We start from the raw sequence: 26,022 nt of genomic DNA, 5'->3' as shown, positions 1-26,022 counted from the left end.
ATTTACTAAACATTTTATTAGTTAAATTTTTAAAATTAACTACTCTCCTTGTACAGAAATAGCTAAAATATTCCATTTTTATTCAAATTCTAATATAATAGACATAAGTATTTTTTTTATATATGATATTGTATTTATAAATTAGATTTAATTAATTTAATAGACAGGAACAAATCCCATAGACAGGAACAAAATATTCACAATAAATGCAGAATTTTGGAGAGGCAGCATAGAAATTGTTAAATAATAGGGATTATACCTTTCGGTCAAAATTTATATCAACATTTTTTTATATATCATTTTAATGTGACATTTTTTTAAATTTAATTTGTATTTAAATTAAATCGGTGAAAATTTTATATTAACATTTTTTTTTATATTATTTTAATGTTACATTTTTTTAAAATTTGTATTTGACATAATTGGTAATTTTTTTATTGTTAAAAAAAAGATATAAAAATAAAAATGGTTTTTAGTTAATAAAAAATAAAAATGTAATTTATATAAAAATAAATATATACATCATGACATTATTACTTAATGAAAGATTCTATACAATTCTTACATGGTGGCCAAGACGAGTCTCGAACTGACGACCTTCGCGTTATTAGCACGACGACTCATTAAAGAATGAAAATTCAATGGCATTCAGCGCATTATTGAGAAAGTGAGAGTTGCTTCGAATTCCAAAGATGTCAGGAAAGCGGTCAGGAGCGTTATGACTATAGAAGATATTTACAATCTAGGTCTAGAGGAAGACACCACTGAGCCAAGTGACATCAAGGGCTTGATGAAATTGTTTCACTTGGATGAATCACTTGAAGTTAATCACATGAGCAGAGTCAAAAATAATTACGTAATAACAAAATCCATTCAGGACTCTCATGCACATGGTAAATCTCTTATCAAGCAACCCCAGTTCATCAACGACAATCAATGCAAATGATAAAACCAACTTAATAAACAATAAACTTATTTTATATATATTTTTAATGATTCTATTATAAATATGTCATAATTATATTCTTAAGGTTTAAATAATTTTTATATTTTTAAAAGATATGGTAGGAATTGTTAGTTGAGTAATAGTTTGTTGAGAAATATTTGTTAGGTTAATTTATTCCAATGTTTAAAATATAACAATTGAATGACTATATAATCTTAAACTATATTTTTCATATTACAAGAAGATAATGAATATAAGTTGAGAAATATATGTTCAGTTTATTTGAAACAATGATTTAAATAAAAAAATATTTAAATAAAAAAATATTTAAATAAAAAAATATTTAAATAAAAAAATATTTAAATAAAAAAATATTTAAATAAAAAAATATTTAAATAAAAAAATATTTAAATAAAAAAATATTTAAATAAATTAAATTTAATATACTTTATTTTTTATATTATCAAAAGATAGTGTAGGGATTACAACTTGATAAATATTTTTTAGGCATATTTATATCAATGATTTAAATATAAAAACATTTAAATGACAAATTAATAATTATAATTCATATTATAAAAAGATAATGAAGGAATTGCTAGTTGAGATAAATTTACTTTTTATTTAAAAAAACATTCAAATATCTTAAATTTAATTCTTAATGCAATTAATTTTTCATAATAGGAAAAGATTATGTAGGAATTTCAAGTTGAGAAATATTATCTAGGTTTAGTTGAACATTCAAGTAAATTAAATTTAACTCTCAATGATGAATAAGTTTTTCTATTATGAAAGGATAATATAGGAATTTTAAATCGATAAATATTTTTTTGTTTATAAACAACTTATATTTAAATTTAAATATAAGGATTGTAAGTTAGAAAATATTTTACATGTTTATATAAACAAAAACATACAAATGATAGAAATTTAGTTCATATTATAATGGGAATTGTAAGTTCAGAAATATTTAAATAATTTTAATTTAATCCTTTATATTATAATCTTCCATACTCATTGCATTATGAAAAGGTAATGTAGGATTTATAATTCCATTGAACAAATGTTTGATAGTATAGTTAGATATGAAAATTTAATATTTTATTTAAATTTATTTATCATTCTTTTTTGTTAAAATATAATAGGTAATTTATAATATAAGCAATTTTTATTTGTTCCATCATTTTTATTATTTTATTAATTTAAAATATATTAAAATATATGATCAATAATTTTACAAGCCAATATTGATTCATTTGCATTAATATAATATTGCCTAATTTATTATAACGCGAACGTTAAATAAAATCACATTAACTTACCGAAGATCGGACGCTTTCAAATCAGATGTTTTGACGTAAACATATGTTAAAATCGGCGTCTCCAGCTGAGTGGTAAAAAAATAATGAAACTTTGATTAAGAATTCACAATTCAGCAATGAACAGTCAAGCGATGGAATTAAGTAGCAGTTTAATCATTCCCCCTCATAGGAATCTTTATCCTAAACCTTATGATAGTATGAATTTACTTTACATTATTATGCTATTACATGGTATTGGAATGCTTATTCCATGGAATGTGTTCATCAACGCAAATTCGGTAAATAAATATTTGGGAAATATCACTCTTTTTAGTATTTTGTAGATTATAAATTAAACCCAAATGTAACAGGCACTCATGAATACAAGGAAAATTTTATTAGTTATTTAGGAGTAATATCTCAATTACCAAATGTTATTTTAATGGCATTAAATTTGTTTGTTCAATTTGGATCCTCTACAAAGAATATAAACCCTAAAGCTTACCAAACTCAACCCAGAATACCCATTTCAATCATTATTAATGTTATGATGTGCATAGTCACAGTTATATTAGCCATTTTGGACACATCAACTTGGCCAAAAGCTTTTTTCATATTAACCATGATAACAGCTGCTATCACAAATAGTGCTGCAGGCATATATCAAAGTTCAATTTTTGGTTTAGCAGGGAGTTTACCAATGAAATATACAAATGGTGTAATTATAGGAAATAATGTTTGTGGAACCCTATTTGCTGTAGTATATATACTAGCAATATATGCATCTCCAAATCTAAGATTATCAGCTATATGGTACTTTATATCAGCTCAATTTGTACTTCTGGCTTGCTTTGATTCTTATTTTGCTCTACCTCTTTTAGTAAATTATATATAAATACATTTTTATTACTTTAACAGGTAGTATAATTTGTTTTTTTACAAGATGTTTTTTCATTTCATCATAGGTATAGTGGCTTCCCTCCACTTTTTTGGTAATTGGTTTCCTTCCTTTTATAAATATTATTTTAAGCTGATAAAAAAAAATCCCCTATACTTATCACACCCCCTCCCCATAATGTCACTACAATAATAATTCAAAGGAAAGAGTAAAGCTTAAATATTTTATATTATAATGACAATAGCTTTTAGAATTTAAAAATATTTATCTTAAAAAGTGGAAAAAAAATCATAATTATTTTAAAAAAATCTACCTGGCCAAAGGCCTGCAATAAGTGAACCTAAAGCCCCTACAAAAAAAAAATTCAAATCAAAACTAACCCCCCTACCCTTGACAATATGTCTTCACACCCAACACCTTATAATTTCAAAGAAACTTTCCATCATCTAATCTCACTAGGGTTAGAGTCCTGACTATTATATTTTATCAACAATTTCATTTAAGTTACAAGTTTATTACAATTTTTAAAATTAACTTTTTTCACATGAATATTATAATTTGTTTACTTAATATATTTATTCTATAAAATTATTAATTTTATTGGTACTTTTTAAATAAACTATTAAAAATAAATCCTAATTAAAGATGTTTAATTATTTTTACTATAAAATATTTAAAACTTATTAAATATCAACTTTTTAGGGTTGTTAAAAATAACTAATTATTCCCCCTACCTATCTTCTGCCACTGTTAAATTACTATTTAAAATATAAAGATATAAAATATAGTGTGGTTGAATTTGTAAAATTTGGGTTAAACCAATTCATTTTTTTTGAATTTTTATTTGCCAATTTGAATCTAGAAAATAAATCTGATTTTGAATTGATTTATAATTTTATATCTTATTTATTTTGCACAGGCATAAGTGACAAACCTAGCTCACTTTATAATCAAAGTTTTTTCTATTTAATAATGTAAATCGCTTCTTTTATAGTGCCACTGGAAATTTATATAATTTTAATAAACGTTGATTAAAAAAAAATGGGATTTAAACTCCTCTTCTTATATCGATAGGACTAAAAAACTATGGGAAAAATTACTTTGACTAAACTCTTAAGGTCAACAAATAATGTCGGAATCTAAAAACATTTTCAGCTGACATTATTCAATAAAAAATTAAGAAAAAATAATAAATTATTTAAAAAATAAAATTACTAATAATATTTATTGAAATTGACTCAGTATTAAGTTTATGCCTATATGCGAATATCAGAGACCTGCAGAGGTATAATTTGCATGGCCCGACACAGATTTAAAAAAAACCCATTGGCTTGACTCGGATTTCATGTTTTCAAGCCTGGCCCGATTTTTCTAAAAAAAAATTTTTTGGCAGTCTGGATTTTTAAAAATATATTAAATTAATTTTTTATTTTTATAGTTAATAATGGTGATTTAAATTATTCGGTTTTAAAATATATGACTTGGCCCAGGTATTTTTTTAAAAAATTTTTAAGCTCGACCTTAAAAATTTTTTTTTAGGCCTGGTCTAGATATTTATAAAAAAATCAAAACAGCTTGGCCTTGTACCCGGGCTGGACCGGCCTGGAGGTTCCTGACTCATATAATATGGCATGTACCTAATGAAAGCTGATTATATTGATGACTGTTAAATACTACTATTTCTCATATACAGTGGTGTAGCCGAAATCTATCCATGGGGAGGGGGGGGGTCAGGCCGACTTCCGGGCAGCTCCCCCTTATAGAAAATTATATCTATTTTTCTATGATCATTATAATATCCGTTAAAATTAGCTGAACAATTGGAAGCACTAATTCTAAAATATGCCATTGTTTTGTGCATTATTATGTTTGACATTAACCAGTATAGTTGCCAATATAAAGAAAAAAATTATTAGTAACGAAATTTTAGCCAACCCTACTATTAGAACGGTGATGAATGCATTTATTCTGGAAATTTTATCAATGGCTTGTGCTTAATTGAAAATTAATTTACTCCGTTTGGTTAGTAAGAAAAAATAAAAATTGGCATCATGCTAGAATGGGAATAAAAAAAAGTTTATATCTAGCATGAGCCATTTAATTCTTGACTAGTATTATTCCTTAATCAAATATCAGAACCACAAAAAGAAACAAGTTATAAACATAATAAAAACTATTACATCATGCTTTAAGTGTGAAGTGAGGCAAGTTTCTGAAAACACTAATTCTAAAACTTATACCAAACCATTAAGTAGGACTTTATTTGTACATTTTATTGTTATATTTTGTTTGTTAGAGGAGGGGGAAAAATTATTGGTAAAAAATTGTCATAATTAGCACCATGCCAGAACGGAGTTATATAGAAGTTATAACTTACTAGTTTACATTAATAATTAGTTCCTTACATATTTATTATTTGATCAATATCGCCATAAAATAGTAATCGAATTACTACTCAAATACAAACTATGATATCAAGTCTTAAGGGTAAAGGCAGCCAAAAATCTGGAAGCATTATATCTGATATTTATGTCAATAATTAGTGCATATTTGATAATTTTTTTAATTCAATGTGTTTGGAGATAGTATAAAGAAAAACATTATTGGCAAAATAAATAAAAATGCCAAGATTGACATTATGCTGGTAGGATAATTATTAAAACAATGAACAATATCATGCCGGTTGATACTTATTTAATTAAATGATTTTCCTTTATTTAAAAATGGATTTAAAATTATAAAAATAAATTTTAAAAAATATATAATTACTTCAATAATACAAATTATATTTTAAATTTGTAAATATATGTTAACATTTATGGGAACTTTGGGGTTGAAACTGTAATTGTTGAGATGATCGATTCATATTTGTCGAATTATTTTATTTAGTGTTCGAGATATATTTAGAATATTTATAACCTTTATTTTACTTGAAGTTTTTAAATTTATTATTTTTTATGTAACATTAAACGATTTTAATGTTAGTTATATTGTATAGAATCTATTAATAACTTTTACTTGAATGATTTTTTTATTATATATTTAGTAATAAGTAAACTCAATAAAAATTTGCAAAGTTCTGTCGAAATAAGAATGTAACATTTATATGATATATATATATATATACTTAATGAATTTTCAAAATAGAATAAATAAAATTTTATCATACAAAATCGGCTTGTATATCATAAGTGACGGAACGAGGAGGGTCGTTGAGTGTTTGGAACAAGGAAGTCGCAAATGGTGCCTCCGCTAACAAGTTATCAGAAAAGGGAGAAAGTTGACGGATTTAATGCGATGAATCCACAAATGGAAAGAGATAGGGGTGAACGTGGCTCGATATCTTCGAGTTTGCATTTAAGTAATGCTTGTAAGAATTATGATCAAAACGGAGATTACGGACCTCTTCAGTAAGAGATTTGTCCGAAGTTTCAAATGATTTTAATGAATCGGGGAATTTGAAAATTGAGGTGAAGAGAATAAAGAATTTTAGGAATGTAGTAAAAGTTTTTGAGAAGAAAAAAAGCTTAACAAGAAAGGAGATGCTTGGAGATGTGTTTAAAATGAAGTAAACTAGATAATAGGTTAATGAAGAAATGATTGATGAACTCCAAACAACCAACTGGAGAGTCGAAATGAGTGAGGGACGAGAGTTCGGTTGTGTGGAAGTTATGGGTGATTGGAACGAAACAATTAAATGTGCAGATCTCGGTTTTCTGCTCATAGTCCAATTATTTTGGAGTATGTTTGGATGCAGTGGCCCCTACACTTTCTGAGCGAATGAAGCAGAATACTTCCTGAAAAGTACCCCCTTGAAAAGTACCCCCCCCCCCTCGAAAAAATTATAATTATTTTATGACACCCATAAATTTCAAAAATATTTTTTTTATAAATTTTTAATATATATAAATAAAATGCAAAAAATATATACTTTATAAATATTATTTTTAAATTAGTAATTTAGATAAATTAGGGAAAGAGAAAGCGAAAGAATTTATAATTTCATCAATATTTAATTGTTTAAATAAATTTTTTTCCATTGATAATATGGTTAAATTATTGAGAAATTAATGTTTTAATTAATTTTTTTACTCATGACTCTTTCGGCAGTACATGAGGTTGTAGGAATGGTTAATAAATTTAAATTAGGGAAAGCAGAAAAATTTTAAAGTAGACGACAATGTAAAATAAATGAATAGTTTTTCCAATCTGAATCGTAAGTCCCTGATTTATCATCATCATCAGAAGAAGCTAAATAATGTATTGGTAAAAATATTTTAATTAAATAAATTTACAATTATCAGAATCTGACAAATCTTTAGATTCTTGAACCTCTAGGTTATGAGTAATAATTACATTCCCTATTTTGGCCATCTTATAAATATTTCTAAACTTCAACATTTCTTCGAAAATTTGACTTGAATTTAAATTGTAAAATTCAGAGATATCCTCGATATCTTCGATTTTTCTGCCACATTATTTGGCGTAAAAAATGATGTTTGATGTAAAAACTATCATCATTAAATCTTTCGTTAAACTCCATAATAATTAAATCGAGTGCAGCATAAAACACACCTATTTTAAAGCTAAAAAAAATTTCTATATTTGATGATGAAAGTATATATACCTTCTCTGCTTTTTGGATTGTAATGTTTGAAGTTTAGAACTTTTAAAATCAAAAGGTAGATTTCTCTTCTTCATAAAATCTTGTGCCTTTGAAAAAACATCCAAAAATTCAGTGTTATTATCTATTAGATTAAAAAATAATTAAGACAATAATTTATATTATACTTCTCAAATTAATCAAGCAATCTTTTGCCAATTGAATTTGATTTATTGCAAACCCTATATCCTTCGAAATGGTTTGCAATTCTGTACAAGCCAAACTTGTTATCAACAATATTTTATCCAAAACACAAAGTGATAAGATAAAATCAAAATTTTCTATTCTAAAGACTATAGCACTATCCATAGTGGAAGTGGCAGGATCTTCAGAATCCTTTAAATTTGTTAAGGCTGCCCTCAAGGCATCATAAAGTAGAAAAAAATTTACAATAGCTTTATATGACGATAGCCAGCTTCTAAATAAAAAAACATTTTAAATATAAATAAATAAGGTACTATTACCGAGTGGTATTCTTGATGCGTAGAAATCGTTGCGATTTTTTCAGATCATTACACTGAAATTTTTTGAGTGCCTCATATCTTTTTACACCATTAAAATAGATATAAATCTCATCTAGTATTCCTAGAACATTTGAAGTTCTTTAATTGATTGGCATAATTGAACAATGATTAAATTTAATCAATGACAATAACACCAAATAAAAGCTGCCTTTGGCGCCTCTGCTCTAATCAAGGCCTGCACACCATTGATTCTTCCACTCATGTTTGAGGCGCCATCATAACTTTGCCCAACTAGGAATTCAAGGGGTAAATTCATCGAGCCAAGTTTGGACATTATATTATGCTTAATATCGAGACCTGTGGTATTTCCCGTACAATATTGTCAATCAGTCTTTCAACAGCTTCGGCGTCTCACTATTTTCAACATATCTTAGTCAACGCTATTGCTTCTGATTTCGAAACATCATATGTGCCATCAACTATGATTGAAAAGCACCTGTTAAATTCAATCTCATTTTGAATTTTTTTATAACCATATTTTTCATGGTTTAATGAGAATATTTATGTTCTATGTTAATAGATTTGCATATGATTTCGTTTTTAATCCCTTATTGTTTTTCTCCCAGTACAGGTTCAGAATCTGCAATGAGTTTAATAAGGCCCGTCATATTGCCTTCTTGTAGCCTGTTCCCCAGAAGGCTTGGTTACGAGATATTAAATAACCTAGACATCTTATTAATATTCTTATGATAGAACGGTTATTATTTACACATTCTTTCTGGGGTATTATAAATTGTAATATCGAATTTTTGTTGTGAAAGCTTTATAATCGGCCATCATATTTGTCTGTGTTCATGGACAATAATATCACTATTAAATTTTATGATCATTAAAAGAGTCAGATATTATATTTTTTTCTAACACATTTTATTATTTTTGGTTAATATTTTTAGGCATATTTTGAAATTGGAAAAATAATTTATGGCAAGAAATCTCGGATAACAACCTAATTTACTAAACATCGATCTAAAATTTCCGTCAATACATATTAAATTAATAAATAAGTGGGGGGGGGGGTCTTATTATTACATACATAAACCAGAAATCAATTGGTTATGGATGGATGTAGCAAAACAATAAAAAAAAAATTTTTAAATATTAAAATAAAATTTTTTTTAAAAAAAGTAATTTTAAAATTTTAAAAAAAAAAGTACCCCCACTCAAATTTACTGAAGCAGTTGCTTCGGACCCCCCCCCCCCCCTCCCCCCGTTGTAGGGGCCACTGTTTGGATGATGGTCAATGTCTATACCGAAAAAATAAATAATATAAAATTTTCAAATTTAAAGTCATATCAATCAAAAATAAAAATAAATAAATATTATATATTCAACTGCTATATACAATCATAATTAGTTACAAAAAAATTGGATTTAAAAAAAATGACGAAAGTACATAGGTGGAGTATATTTTACTACATAGGTGGCGTATATTTTACTCAAAGCTCAATAAATTGCGACTATCTGAAAAACTATCAAATCAATAATCATGAAATTTCCTTCTTGCAAAATGTTAAACTACTGTAAAAATTAGGTCAGAATATCTTCTAAATTTTGTATTATAAAAGTCGTGGGGTCGTATTAACCCATCTTTGTAGTAAAGGGTTAATTAACGATTCCTTTTCACAGAGAAAAACTTCTGAACCTAAGGATTTTTTTTTGGGGGAGTTGAACCTGGAATTGAATCCCGCTATGGCAGAAATCAGAACATGTAAATTTCTTTATAAAAAGAGCGATTCGCAACATTACATTTGTATAAATATATAAATAACGCATAAATTAAATTATCGATATTTTATGAGGAATTAAAATATAATGTCAATTTTCATTAATATATTAAAAATAGGATTTAGATTTTAAAAAACATGTGATATTTAAGTTTATTTTAAAAAAAAATCAAAATATTAAAAAAAAAACTTAACAAAGATCCTCATTGCCGGAAAACAGGAACAAACTAAATATTTTTAATTTTCCATTTAAAATATTTGCTCGTGACAATATTAAGGAACAAGTTTTAGTGGTCTAATCGTATTTCCAATTTCTTGCGATCGTGACAATTGAATAATTAGAGGAAAATTAAAGATTAAATTTTGGCTTATTGGAAGAGAAAAGAAAACAATATTTTCTTATGGCAAAATTAATATTAAATAATGTTTTATCAGCTGTATGTATAATGTATATTATGCCTATTCAAAAACAAATCGAATAGTGCATTAGGATTCGTTTAAAGAATCGAATATTTGTATTCGATTCGAATAACTGGAAATATTCGAATCCTCTTAAATAATAAATCATATTAAAAAAAAATATTTATTTCTATATCATAATTAGCAGATATTGATTTAAAATATTCTACTTAAAGCCTGTAATCTAATATTGTGGTTATTATTTCATCATCGTCAGTTAAATTATAATGACCCAATAATTTATCATTATGTTGTTTTAAACCCATTGCTAAAGGATTTATGGAAATCAGGTTTTCCTTTTTTTAGGTGCTCAAGATTAGAATATAATAAGGAATAACCAAATTATACGTGGGATAATTCTCCCTTATTTGTAGTTTTATGTAAGAGCAATAGGATAGCTTTAATTTATATAAGATTCTCTCTAGTTTTGTTAAACGGCTCGATTTTTAAAAACGGAGCCAAAAGTATTCAGCAAACCTGGAAATTTTGCTCATAGATGGCAGAAAGGTTTGGACATCTATTAACAAAATTTTGAGGCTGGCATCATATTTTTTGGTAAAAATATTGGGCTAGTCGTTTTTATAAATCGAGCCGTTTAATAACACTAATCTTCTCATTCTTCCTACATGTTAACAAAATATTTTATTATTCCATAATTATAAAATTTTGATTACCTCTGATATTTGTTTTTCTTAAATAATTTGAATATGTTATTATTTCTTTTACTAATTTAATAGGCTTTAACAATAAGCCTCTTTCAATTATTATACGTAGGTGCTATTCCACCTTATTTCACAATCTAATTTTAGTTTTGTTAATATATCACGTTTAAATTAATTTTTTACCGTAAAGTAACCTTTTACTTTGTCGATTTAACTTTTTTTTATTTAAAATTATTTAATACTTAATTTTATGTCTTAGGGATACATTATTATCATTCGATTTAGTGTTTTTAAAAACGGCTAGCTCAATATTTTATCTAGAATAATATTACGCAAATCGGGCAGATTTTGCTCATAGATGACACAAAGGTCTAGACATCAATTAGCGAAATTTTAAGGCTTAGGCAATATTTTTCTGGCTAAAATATTGAATTAGGCGTTTTTAAAAATCGGCTTAACTAATATTTGATTGCTTTTTATATCCCGAAGATTTAATTTAATTTAATAATGATTCTAACGGCATTATATATAGTGGGGATAACAACGATAAAAAAGGAAGAAACAAAATGTAATATTTTGATATAAAATGATGTACGATATATTTCTTGTGATAATAAAAAAATTCTAATATCGCTTATTACATCAAGTTTCAAAACATTTAGTGGAGGGTTTAGAGAACCACATATATTTTAAAATGAATTTAGCGTCTTGGGAAAATAATGAATCATTCTGATAACGTTTGATTCAGTTTAAAAATAGAAGTAGTCTTGTTAAACGGCTCGTTTTGAGCCGTTTAACAACACTAAATAGAAGGATCCAAAATTTTTAGAATTTCTTTGGAAATTAAATTTATTTCATTGGCAAATAATCGGGTGTACCCTATTTTTATTAATAGATATTTTAAGGTAAATTTCAATAAAGGTTTTTGTTGTAGTTTTGTATTATTTTGTACATATATATTATAAAATGTCAATCAAAAAGAATATATTTTATTTAGTCATTTTATCGAGAATTGATATTCAAACACTTGGTATTTTTTTGTTTACTTTTTTACTTTTGACTTTTGATAAATATATTTTAGGAGATGAATTTTTATGGTTTTATAAAAAATACAAAAAAAACTTTTATGAGATGAAAATTATTTAATTTGATGTTTGACTTTGAAAGACTATTGGAAATTTTGTGATTTGAATAGAAATAAAGAAATATAAATTATATAAAGAAATATAAAAGTTTTATCATTAGTTGCATTATGCAATATTATTGCAAAATTTTTATTCTCTAAATTTAAATTTTTAATCAATTTTAAATTTTTAATTATCTTAATAAATGCTAAATATATTTTCTCCTGAAAGTAATTTAAAATTTTCATCAATAAAAAAGCTGTTAGCCCTAAAAAAGGAAGCTTTGTTAGGCTGGTTTGAAAAATTTTTGAATTTTATTGCAAATTTATTATACGGAATAATAGGGTGATTCTCTATAAATAACATTAGTAAGTTATCTTTAAAATTAAATTTTTTAGATAATGAAATTGATGATTTAGGCCTTAAAGAAATGTCAATTCTATTACAAATCATTTTACTGAGATGTGAACGGGACCTAATGTAATGATTAATAAAAGGGGATGTTGTTTTGCCTTTACATTTTATAATGCTCTTGCATTGATTGCAAGCAGCCTTTTCACTATCTGATTTGATTTGATATATTGATCTCATATAATGGCTCTTTTTTGCGAAGAAATTTTGTCAACTTCAATATCAAGCATAATTATTTCATCAGAAATATTCTCCCCTATCATAATTAATCTGCCAAGAAATCTATTATAGTTTTATACCTTTGCCTTTGATTTGTATAATTTTTTATTCAAAAAAATTTACTTGTCATGAGATTCAAAAAAAATACCGGTAAATAAAAAGTTTAAATATTCCTTCAATTTCCACTTCAGAGATTTTTAAATCTATGCTAGTCTTTCTTATAATTACATCACCTGTCAGATTAGCAGGTTATAATAGAGATGACTTAGATTTAAAAACAATTTATTAAATATTCCGAATAATTTGAATTATTCATTTTTACTGTAAAGAAGGTAATATTATAATTGAAAGATATATTTGTTATTTTCATTTTTTTCTTGAAAATAATTGTTAACATTTGTAATAAATATTCATTATTTCAATTCATAAGTATTTTTTAAGCGTGGTATTTTAACAAAATGATTCCCGAAAATCGATATATTTTTATTTAGCAATCTAAATAGATTTCTAATTTTTTAAAATGAGAAATTTCAATTTTATGGAAAAAAATTTGGTATAAAAATTTAAAGCAAATATTAACGCGATCCTACTGATTGCAGGGGTGAGGGAATGACATATTTAGGTTAGAATTCTGGTTTTGTCTATTTTATTGAACCCTGTCACCCATATTCATGGCTGGGATAGTTTAATATTTTTAGGGTTTATGCTAGAGGTCGGCGCAGCCGAATCTCGTAAAGCCCCCATAAATAATTTATGTCTTTCCTCATAAAAAAATAATCAAAATCTTTTCCAATCCACTAACCGAATCGGGCCTCGCCAACTTTTAGTATAATTCCATCAAGGTGTCCACTAAAATAAAATATCTTTTATTTCTCGCTATATTTTTATATTTTTTTTGATAATCTTACACTCTCTCATTTTGTATTCAATTTAAAACAAAACAAAAAAAATCTCATCAATAATATAAGAAATTTTATAGATACCATCTACGTACTTTGGTAAAGTCCGAGCAAACTGATGGAGATGTACAGGATACCAGCAGAAAATACAAATTGAACGATTATTATTCGGTATTCACAAAGGTTTGATTTATATATTATTATAATAGTATTATTAATAATTTTTTTCATGTAACGATTTATAGTTGTATCTTTTTTAAATATCTTTTTCTAAAAAGAACGTTATTACAGAGGGTGACAGTTACTAAGGGTCAAACGGGCCTTATATCAAAAAATATTTCCATAAAAAGTGATCGTCTGAATTTAGATTGAATTTAGAAACCACGGTATCTAGTTCTTTTGTCGACCAAATCTGTCCTGCCCAAACTCTTTTTTTAGGATTGTGAAAACCACCTTAATTGGCCTAGTAACGACGGCGAATAGAACGATTTATAATATAAATGTTATAATAGTAAACCCGTTTATAATGATTTTTTTCTGGGACCACAGATTAAAGATTATTAAAAACAGAGGAAACATTGTTAAAAAATAGAAATATATTGGATCTAGATTCTCCACCGGTATAGATAATAATTTAAATCAGCTGAAGAGAAGAGAAGAGCCCATCCGGTCATAAGTTTTTGACATAAATCATTTTTGACTATTGCTCTTTTTAACCCAAACTTTTTGAGAATATAGATTCATGAGAATTATTTTACATTTAAATGATTATAAAATAATATTGTTCGCTTTAATAATAAAACATTCTAAAGTTTTTTTCAAACCTCTAAGACATCCCCCATTTATCTATAAACACATTTTCCTAGTGCACTAAAAAAATATTTCAACTGGTGAGCTGGAAGGTAGTGTTATATTAGGATATATATAATATTATATCTTTGATTTTTTTTTGCTCTCTTTATTAATATTTGGAAACCTTATTTATCCTCGCAAAAAATATTTCCTAAAAATAAAACAGATATGGATACAATGTTTTGGAGTATTTTTTTGCGTCTTTGTCACCTTCACCATATATCCGACCCTTCTAGTAAAGATTGAAAAAAAAGACCCAAATTTTTTCATATCAGGTTTATCAAGTTTTTGTTCTCTCTTAATTATTATAAAATGAAGACATATCGAGGTCAAGATTTTAGAACGCGTTCTTTTTATTATTATAATTTTTTTTTATAATACTATTAGTTCTTCTTGGAATTAAATAATTTGAATTAATTGCATATTTATAAAAATTTTGTGATTTAATCTTATTTGATCATCTTGTGGTGTAGTCACACCAATCTTTTTTTATTTAAAAAATTAGGTCTTTTGTCAAATTAAAATTTCCAGTTTTGATAATTTTTGAATGAGCTTTTGAAATACCTTTTAAATTTCAAAAAAAATATCCGATTTTTTAACCTACATCTTGTGTTTAAATTGAGTGGCTTCCTATTTCATGGCACGATAACTTAGTAATTAAGATCTATGATATTGAAGAATTTTTCTTTTAAAAAACTACCGAATTAATTCCTAATTATATATAAATATCAAAATTAAATATTTAGCTGTTTATCACTCTTCTCTCTACCTCATTTAAAACATTTGACTGTTTGAAAATGTAAAATATTTTTAATGAAGTTGACAATTTGATATTTAAAAAAAACGCAAGGTAAATTAGGATCAAGTAAGGTACAATAGCCATTAATTTTATTTTAATTCCTAGGTCTCCTTAAATATTTATAAGATTTTTTAAAGCGATATCCTTCAATATCTTCACATAACATTTTTTCCCCTTCAAAAATTCCAATGTATTCACAATTAAACTGAATATTACAAATTAGAGACCTACGCGAACCTACCAGATCCGAGTTTAACAGAATTTTCTTTGTACTATTTGGACGGATTTTGATTAAAAAATTTTTAAGGTCGAATTAAGTCAAATATTAAAAACAATTTAAATTATTTTATTTTTTAAATGCGTTTAAAATGTCTTCTTTTTTGTTTTAGTGTGCGAGGGGTGGGGATTAAAAACCCAAAATATGTTCCTCTAGGATTTAAACATACAATTTTTCGTTATCGATTTTAATATTTTATTTTTTCGAAAGCGATTTAGGACCATATTTTAAGGCAGATCATACCGACATATGTTTTATAAACTTATCTCGGGCTGGACCGAACCCGAAAAGATAACTTAGGGGCCGGGTTCTATTTAAAATAATTATCTGTGACGTATTAAAATACAAACCCTTATTAGAAGATAGATATAAAATAACGTCATATATTTTATTATATATCATGATAAATTAGTGAAGGCAATGCTTTTAAATTTATTTCATTTTTTTGAGCCGCATATTTTCATTTTATGAAATTATCATCCCTATCTCTTTATCTTATCTCTCTCTCTCTGAAATAAAGAATGAATATTTTAAACAATAATAATTGATGCAGATTTATGTTTTTTTGTTGAGAAAGATAGATTACATTTTTGCTATTTTATAATGTGATTTATATTTTTTTAATTATTACAAGATTATTATTTTTATCATTTTTATTTATGTAAAAACAAAAAATGTTATTCAGATAAATACTTTCAGGCTATTATCATCTTCCTCAATTACAACTTTTTTTCGTTGGTGGGTAACTTGGTAACCGAAAAATTTAAAAAAGTATGATATATTTTGTTTCAAAATTTGCCAAAGATGACCTTTTTTTTTGTTTTAGTGTATTTAACGATGACTAAAGATAAACGGGGAAACGATCGATAGAACAAATTAAAATTTCCTCATTCCAGACTGCACCTTAAAAAAAAATAGGTCCGACTCAGATGTATTATTTATGCCTATCAAAAATAAATTATTAGCTAATTTGGGCTCTTAAAATAGGTAAATTCTAATCATCTATAGGTTTTGATCCTATTGGTCGTTAGCTTATACGAATAATATAACTAATAGTCTAAAGTTATAATAAGGCTGAAATTTTTAGATTCAAATTTCTCTTTTCTAACAACGCCATTTCTTGATAAAGAATTTTCTGGATTTAAGTGTATGCCATTTTTTGAAATTAGATTTTAGGAATTTTGAAATTGAATAATGGAATTTTATTATTGGGAAAAAAGTTCTGCTTTGGTCAGCTAAATTGGTCATCTTAAAGTTCACTAATGCCAAATTATATCATCTACTATATATCGTCAGCTAAGTTTTATGGTGTTCTATGTCCACTTTATTTTGCTAAATGCTTAATTTTTGATAAATAAATTCTTCAAATACTGTTATTCTTATTAGTGATCTGCATCGGCCTAATTTTTCAAGCCGGCTCGGCCCGGCCCGAAATTTTTTTATAAAGTTTTGCCAGGCCGGCCCGAATCCGAAATTTTTAAAAAAATTTTGCCGGCCCGAATTTATTTAAAAAAAATTTTTTTTATATTATTACTTTTAATAAACGATTGTTATATGGCGTCTACTTTCTATAAATAAAATCACATATTTTTATTTTACATAAAAAATTTAACATAAAATTGATAAATTTATATATATTTTAAAAAATTTCTAAGACCCGAATCGGTGTTCGGGCCCGGGCCAAGCCCACTTTTGCAGATCTCTAATTCTTATATATTCACAATAAAAATGTAAAATATATTTGAGAAATGAGAATAATCCTTTTATTTGCATTATTACATTATCTCCCATTTAAAAATTTAGAAAATATATTTTTTTTAAATGCTATCCTAAAAAATTTTTAAAAATGGATATAGAACATTACTCATCCGTCATTTATGATAATGTCTAAAATAATTTTTTTATTAGATATAACTATTCAAAAAGTTCTGTAAAATTTAGCTTTTTTTTGCATAACCTCGTATTTTATGTATTTATACTGCAAGGTAGGCCTATTCAGATGCTAATTGAATAATGAATTATTGATATTTTATTCTTTTAAACGATTCGAATAATTTACTCCTCGTAATTATACCTATCAAATAGGAATTGTAAATTCTATTATTGTATGCATACGAATATTAAATTTCTCGATTTGTTTAAAACGTTTTTTAATAGTCTTTTTTTAAGGTATAGTGAGTTTATATTGAATTATTTTTTAAAATATAAATATATATTTTTGTTAAGAGGCAAAATGTGCATTTTAAACTTATAATTTCTGGCACATAAATACATTATTAATTATACCAATATAATATCTTTATATTAATTTTGGCAAAATTTCATGATTATTGTTTGTTTTTTGAAATAGATTAGTTTTAAAATATGGAATGTAATATTTTATGTCGCTTTATATTTTTTGCCTTTCAAAGATTCTTTAAATCTTAATAGCATCGGTGGGGCTATGCAAACCCAGTCATTTAGAAGACGTTATTACTCAAAATTCATTATATTTTTATCTGGATCTTTTTTTAGCTTAATATTTTTAGGTTTTATGTGCAAAATTAATTTTGATTATGTTAGGTAATTCATGTGGGGTCCGCATAAACCCTATCTGGTCATTTGTGTAATTTTTAACATCTATTAGGATTGATATAACTAAGCTTAAATAAATACTTTTTTATGCATTATTTTTATTTATTAAAAATAATAATATACTAATATTTATACCTTAGATAAACATTTATCAATTATATATATATATCTTTTAATATCATATTGTACATAAAATAAGCTTTTACTTTTTTCACTCTCTTGGTGAAAGCTATCATAGAATTTTAAAATAACGATAAAATCAAAATAACATTTAAAAAGTTTATTTAAGATATTTTTAAAATATAAAAGGTACAAATAAATTTAATTCTAAGATATAGCGTATCTAAATTGAGGTCCGTTGGAACCCCGCCTATTCTTTCGTGGTATTTTTTTTCACCTGTGTTATGAAGGGTTAAATTTTACAATTATAAGGTTAACTTTAATAAATTTAAAATATCAAATAATATAAATTTGAATGAGATATAACAGTTTTATTATTGAGAGATGGCTGTACACCTTACCTTTCTTTATAATGCTATTATTTTGTGATTATTGTCTAATATCAAATGTGTAAATGATTTAGATAGTAATTGCAAATGGGATATAAAATTAAATTTATCAATTATATAATTTAATTTATTAATTGTAAGTTGTGACTCAGAATGTATTAATACAAACGTCTATACTTTGAATAATTTATCAAAAAGGGCCATCATACCAAATCAAACCGACCAAAAAAACATAATTTTTAATACTTCACCAGTCCCCCCTTTTTTCTAGGCTATTAAATTTATGTTGCTTACACAATTTTTATCTCAAACCTTATTAAAATTTATCCAAAGAAAAATCCGATCTCTACTTGAGCTCTATTGTGGCATGAATTTTCAAATGATGAAAGCCAATAATAATTATGATAATTTTGGTTAATCAACAACCCAATATAACAAATATTATTCATCATATTTTATAAGTTGTGCCTTTTCTTTTTTCCTGCAATAATGGCTCATGCTGGACATCAAGGAGTTAAGAGAATGAAATATCGGGGTGGCTGAGAATGAATAAAGAGATTAAAAATATCAGCAGGACTTGTATAATGTCCAATTTTTGGGTTTCAATCCCCAAAAATACAAGCAAAGTGCTACCGACAGCGAATCAGCCTGGGAACGCATACATATTGATTTCATTCCGAAAACATGATATATATACTCGTGGTTGGTGGTGGAGTATGAAGAGATAAAGAGGTTTTAGAATCTACAATAAAAAGGATTACAGCAATATCCGGAAGTTAGTTGTTTGTACTTATAATTCGAAGATGTCTCGGATGCTTCGTAAATTCCTCTGTGGATCATATCCTAAACCTTCTACATACGCTAACCACTATTATCGAAAACACATGTAGTTATTTTATGTTTATCATTTTTTGGTAATACTTAATTTTTAACTATCATAATATGATATATGGTTTTACTTTATGATTCGTAAAAGCTCATCTTTAATTCTTTTTAATATTCATATTGGTAATAGTAATCTTTGTTTTAATTTTTTTTTGAATCGGACCCATTTTTACTCCTTATGACCCTGCATTCACAATTAGCGTGAATTCGCGGCGAAGTATTTATGAATGAGGGGGTGAAGTTTTTAAATTTATTCTGGGCTAAATATTGCCAATTTTTTTTAAAATTATAATACAAGTTATTATTTGTATGAAAAGCGATTCTCATAAAAAAGGTAATTTTTCATATTTGCACTACCTGATATTTTCAAAAATAAAACAGCTATGAGATCAAATTTTGCTCGAATATACTAATCTTAGTCTACAAAATTTCAAAAAAATCGAAAGGGATTGGTCGAATCGTGATCGATTTGCTACTATGAAATGCTCCAAAATCGTTTTTTAATCAATAATTTTTATTCAAAAACAAAAACTCAAGCCTGGTCCCAAATCGGTCTGGTTGCCCATCCTCATGCGAGTTTTTTTTATTCCTTTGTTTTTATTTTGCAATTACCACCCTGACATTCGGAAAGTGCCGGTTTTGATCAAATATGACTTTGTTTACGCTATGCTCTCAATTTTGTTAGCGGCTTCGCATGGTTATTTCCTTTCCCTGACGATGATGTACGCCCCGAGGTAAAGCAGCTATTATAATTATTTTAATCACAATTTGAATATTTGATACCAATAGGTGACTAAAATTTTCCCTTTTCCCCTAGCATAGCCTTGTTAAAGAGGTGGTTGTTATTACAAACGGTAGTTTTTAAAATAAGTTTAATGGTGAAAAGAGCCACACATACAAGACTGGATGAATAAATGCCTACACAAAGCCGGATAGGGATGTTGGGAAGGATTGGCGACGGTCAAGGTGTATTTGGAACAAGGGGGCCCGTTTTCATTATAGATATAGGCATTATCAAGACCCTAAAATCTAAATAAAATTCGGTGGCTAATTTGTATTTTAACTTAAAAGAATGCTTTAATTTACTATAGAATAAAAATAATAGGAGAGAAATCCATGGTATAGTTCGTCCCCTTGTTATAAGTAAAAGGTAATAACCGAAAATGATTATGTTAAGAACCAAAGGAGAATCGATCCCTGACTCGTGGACTCTGGTTGATCCTAGTATCAGGAAGGTCTTAAAATAAATTCTACTAAGCGCTCAAATTTTAATTGAAAAAGTGTATAATAAATTTTAGCAATTTTAAATTAAGTTTTTATAAATTGAATTGTATAAAAAGAATTGTCTTTATATAATAAATTTTTTTTACATAAAATGGTTAGTTAATGTAATTTATATTATTTCAAAGCCTTAAATGGTGTTTTGCCTTTTCATATTAATTATCATAAAAAGGTTATAATAAATTGCGATATAAAATTTATCGAGAATAATTAATTATTTGGACGTAAAATAAAAAAACTAGTAATGAAGATACAAAAAATGGCATAAAGAATTTATCTTCGCTTGAGAATTAGGCTATTTCTTATCCACTTTTCAAAATGGACCTTTTTTTAAACATAAATCATTTTTTTTATTATACTATTCTTATATAATAAAAAAATCCAAAATTTATCTCCTGTAAAATTACAAAAAGTGGAGATTGAGTAATCTAATTCTCAGAAGATTTTTTGAGAGTTCGAACATAAAGAAATAATAACAAAAATTTGATAATTTGCATTAAAAAAGAAATTCTTAATAAAGGAAAAGTGCTAGTAATTTAGAATAAAACCAAAATTATAAAAAAAAGATAATATAATTTGATGAAGATCCAATAAAAAAAAGAAGTGAGTTAGTCACGTGGCTGGAAAATAAGAACCTCGAGGTTATCTTATAGCAAATTCCTCTCTTAAAATCCAAACGTTGATAATTTTATCAATAAATTTTTTACAAAAAAACCTCCTAATATGCTCCTCTTTACATTTAAGCATTCTAAATATATTCTGAAATCATGATATATTATATTATGATTTGCAAAAAATGAAAAAGTCCTATCAAAAAAAGGAAACTGCTAAAGACTTACGCCTCATTTATAGTAAACGCTATTTGTTTAAGCGGTGCGGTATTTAATGCTGCGTTATTTACAAAATAAGTATAATTTAAATATAGAGCGAAACGATGAAAACGCTATGATAAAACATATTTTGCGACCTATATTAAAAAATTATTATCGCTGTGAAGAATCAGCTGTGATTTTGATAGAGTTAAAACCGGACCGCTTGAAGAAATCGCGTTCAGAATAAACGAGGCCTTAGATCAAAAAAGGAAAATTGTTTGTATAAAAAAAATTTTACAACTTTTTGCAACCTCTTCCATTTTAATTTATTTTTTTCTTTTTTCATCTAAATTTTTTTTTGTCTTTATTATTATTCTTTTTTTCCTTATATTTATTTTATTTTTCTTTGGCAATGAAATATTTTTTTATTCATGTTTTGCATGTCAAATTATTTTATTGCGAATACGATATAAGAAAGTTTGGAATAGAGATTAATGATCTGCATCTAGCCTAATTTTTTAAGCCCTTCCCGAGATTTTTTTAAAAATATTTGACTGCCTGGCCCGACCCCAAACGAATTTTTTTATTTTCCCCATAAAGCCAACTTCGAAATAAAAATTATTTGCCCGCCCGGCCCGAATTCATTTAAATATAGAAAAATATAAAAAAATATTCTGCAAATAAAAAATATTAGCGCCTTGTTTCTTCCAAGAATGTTAAGATATATCAATTTATATGACAAAATGTAATATCATATTTAAAAATCTAGACTCGGCAAGGCCAGGGCTGTGATTTGCAGATCTCTGATGTAGATCTCCATATTTTATTTTTGACATTATATTTGTTTTCTCTTTATGCTCCTATAAAATTAATCATTTCCTCTTCATTATTAAAACTTTGAAATTATGATAAAAAGATTTTATCCAAAAAATACATTTTCTTTCGAATCTATATACAGCATTAAACGCATCTTGTTTGATTCCTTTAATTTCTCAAATATGATGAAATGCTAATTCTACAATTGTAATGATATAAAGATAAAAATAATTGAAGAAAAATGACATTTGAAAATTAAGAAATTATTTTAAGAAGGAATAATAAAACTTTAGAAGAAATAAGATTGAAAAAATATGACAAATATAGATTAAAAATATTAGAAAATTAAACAGAATTGCAAAAAATTATAAAAAATAAGAAATAAAATTATCTAAATAATTAAAAATGACCTTTTAGGATTATTGATTGCAATAAAAAAATAATTATATATTTTATTTTAAAAATATACAAAAAATATTTTCCATTTTTAAATCGAAATTTTTCTTTTTTGATTGAGATTTCCTTTTCTTGTGGGACTTTTCTCATTTTATTTAACTTTTTCAAATTTGATATCATTTTTAATGTAATAAAATAATATCATTATAAACAGTTTTTCGTTAATTTCTATTTTATTTTTTAAAAACAGTACATTAATTTGAACATAGAGGGACCATTCTACTATATTTACTTTTTATTTTTATAAACATTTTTATTTGTTAAATAGTTTAGTCGAACCACGTATGGCGCAATTGGCGGGAATGATGGCTACTCTCTTTATGATTATAGGCCTATTATGCGGGTTAAATTTTGCGTTGCTCGTTTCGAAATTATTTTAAGAAAGTGAATATAGAAAATAAATAATATGTCATGTATATTGAATTTAAGAACTATAAATTTTATGAATGAAAATGATTAATAACGGGAATAAATTCAATCAATTATACTTAGCAGTCATATTCAAAAATGATCCCGGAAATATTTTTTTTAATAGCATATTTATATTATATTACACTCTCAGTCAATTCATTCATTCTCTTGAGAAGTCAAAATCTTAAGATTAATATGTGATTGATTTGTATAAATTGTTATTTTATACGCTTTAAGTATTATTTTATATTAATATAGATTGTTTTTTGGATATATTATATCTATAAAAAAGTAACAAATAAAGTGATAAATTTTTATGTTAAATTGTTTAATTTAGTTGTATTTTATCCTTTGGAAGATTTGATTTTCTTCTGTTAATAAATAAATTAAATATAACCTCTCAATACATTCATCTAAAATAAATTTTATATTTTAACTATTTTATTCCAAAAATGTATTATTTAAAAAATACACATTTATACAAATAAAAACATCGCAATTTTTAATTATCAATATAATTTGATTGTACCTTATTATAATATAGTTTCAGGAATGTTTGAGAAATTTTATCATATTATTTTACAATATAGTCAGTTCTTCTGCATTATTTATGATTATTTATTTTTTTTTGAAATCAAATTTATATAAAATTGAGTATTTTTTTTCCACAAAATTATATGACCAATTTTTTTTTAAAAATAGTAATTAATTATGTCCAATTTGTTTAAAATATATATAAAGTTCTATAAAATAATGTATTAGAAATTATTTTTCTACAAAGTTTTATAATGATTTTTCTAGTCTAATAATATTCTTATGTTTTTTCCTTATAATTACTTGTTTTAGTTATTATAAATATTTTATGAGAACTGTATAGTTCAAATCCTGATTTGTAGGCCGGGACTGGCAACTTTTACAAAATATTTTTAGGCTAAGCTTAACTTTTTATAAATTTTTTGGGTGATTCAAAGTTCATTATAAAAATCAAGCCCGATCTTAATGTCTCTAATCTATTAGACCTTAAATACGAATATATATTTAAATATTTTACGATAGATACGGAAATACTCATTAATAGTATGCTATCTATAAACCATTTCAGATTGATTTATAGAATAATTTCCCTAACCTTACTAGAAGAAAAATTCCGGCTAATAAAAATGGGGAGAAAGGGGGGATAAATGGTTAATTTTTTATTTTAATGATTAAATAACTATGTTTAATAAAAGTTTCTTAGAGAAATAAACTATATATGGTAAATTCCATGTCAAATCAACTAAAAAAAATGATTTTTAACCCTACCTCCAACAGTGCTTATTCACTAAGATATGTGGATTAAATCAAGGGAAAATGCTATTTTTTACAAAATGCATCTCATTTATTTTTAAATATTTCGAAAAATAATTATGTTAGAGCAATAATTTATATGTTATATAGCTTAATAATAGCTCTTTAATATGACACATAACTAAATTTAATAGTAATTCGATCAATATCTAAGACCGTATATATATATTGAATTCCATATCAAATCAACCAAGGTTTCAACCCGACCCCTTTCAATTTTTCTTAAATTTTGTATGCTGGTAGTATATACTATAACTAAGAAAAAAATGAAATTTTATCCAACACTGTTTACCCCCTAAGATAGGCCATTTAATTTAAAGCGCGGAAAAATGGTACATTTTTGACAAAATGCACCTCATTAATTTTCAAATATTTCGAGAAATAATTAAGTTATAAAAATAATTTAAATTTTATTTTGTAGCTTAATAAAAGTTCTTTAAAATGACATAAAAATAAGTATGATAGACGTTGATTAATATCGAAAACCGGAAGTGTAAAACCGGAAATGGCCATAGAAAAAGGTATTTTTTTTTCAAAATTTGTTTTCTGTAGATAGATATCACACTGCTTTATATTTGTACAAAATCCTAGACTGGGATGAACATGGGTTTAGGAGTTATCACTCTTTATATTGCTAAAATTGAACAATATTTTAATTTAATGAATAGTTATGAAATAATGTTAATTTAAAAATTATGTCTAAATGACAGGCCCTTACTTTTTTTTATCTTTATCAAAATTTTTGAGAAGTGGCTGGAATAATGAGCTTTGTTTAACACTTTAGTTAAATTTTGTCTCGAAGTTACTTGACAAAATAATTCTAAACATATTTATATTTATTTGCCTCAAATTGTATTACATATAATACAATCAAAAATTTATAATTAAAATATGTCATATATTATAATCATCCAAGGAATTTTAATAAATGATGAATTTGTTTTCGTCTAGGGGAATAAAAGCTTGGACTTTGTGTTCCAGAAATTCTCTTTGCTCTCAAAAATCTGTTTTTATAATTTCTATGTTTATATATTCATTATTGCTCACAAATATATAATTTACCCCATAGATATTATTTCTTGCATAGTTAAATAAATCTATTGTTGTCAATATATGATATTCATAGGACGTTGCAAGCTTGCTCGAGCTGCTAACCGTTTAGTAACGGCCCCC

General features: G+C 25.7%; 1 protein-coding gene across 3 annotated transcripts; it reads left to right on the top strand.

The window, feature by feature from the left end:
• Positions 1–2,257: 2,257 nt before the first annotated feature.
• On the top strand, positions 2,258–24,335 carry LOC135926019 (equilibrative nucleoside transporter 3-like). Of its 3 annotated transcripts, XM_065461663.1 has the most exons (8): positions 2,258–2,340; positions 2,383–2,546; positions 2,582–3,127; positions 13,900–14,013; positions 14,849–14,957; positions 16,444–16,529; positions 20,264–20,460; positions 23,360–24,335. In XM_065461663.1, the coding sequence occupies exons 2-8, from the start codon at positions 2,385–2,387 to the stop codon at positions 23,469–23,471; spliced, it is 1,326 nt and encodes a 441-aa protein (XP_065317735.1). In that variant the 5' UTR covers positions 2,258–2,340; positions 2,383–2,384; the 3' UTR covers positions 23,472–24,335. The 3 variants fall into 3 exon arrangements, with proteins under 3 accessions (XP_065317735.1, XP_065317734.1, XP_065317736.1); XM_065461662.1 differs by having other exon boundaries at positions 2,278–2,546; XM_065461664.1 differs by lacking the exon at positions 2,258–2,340 and having other exon boundaries at positions 2,381–2,546; positions 2,592–3,127.
• Positions 24,336–26,022: the final 1,687 nt, after the last annotated feature.

The sequence above is a fragment of the Gordionus sp. m RMFG-2023 genome, chromosome 3 (assembly GCF_954871325.1).
Source record: "Gordionus sp. m RMFG-2023 chromosome 3, tfGorSpeb1-WG-v2, whole genome shotgun sequence".
Classification (NCBI taxonomy): domain Eukaryota; kingdom Metazoa; phylum Nematomorpha; class Gordioida; order Chordodea; family Parachordodidae; genus Gordionus; species Gordionus sp. m RMFG-2023.
Note: the sequence above shows the minus strand (reverse complement) of the source record. Positions and strands in the feature narration are given on the sequence as shown.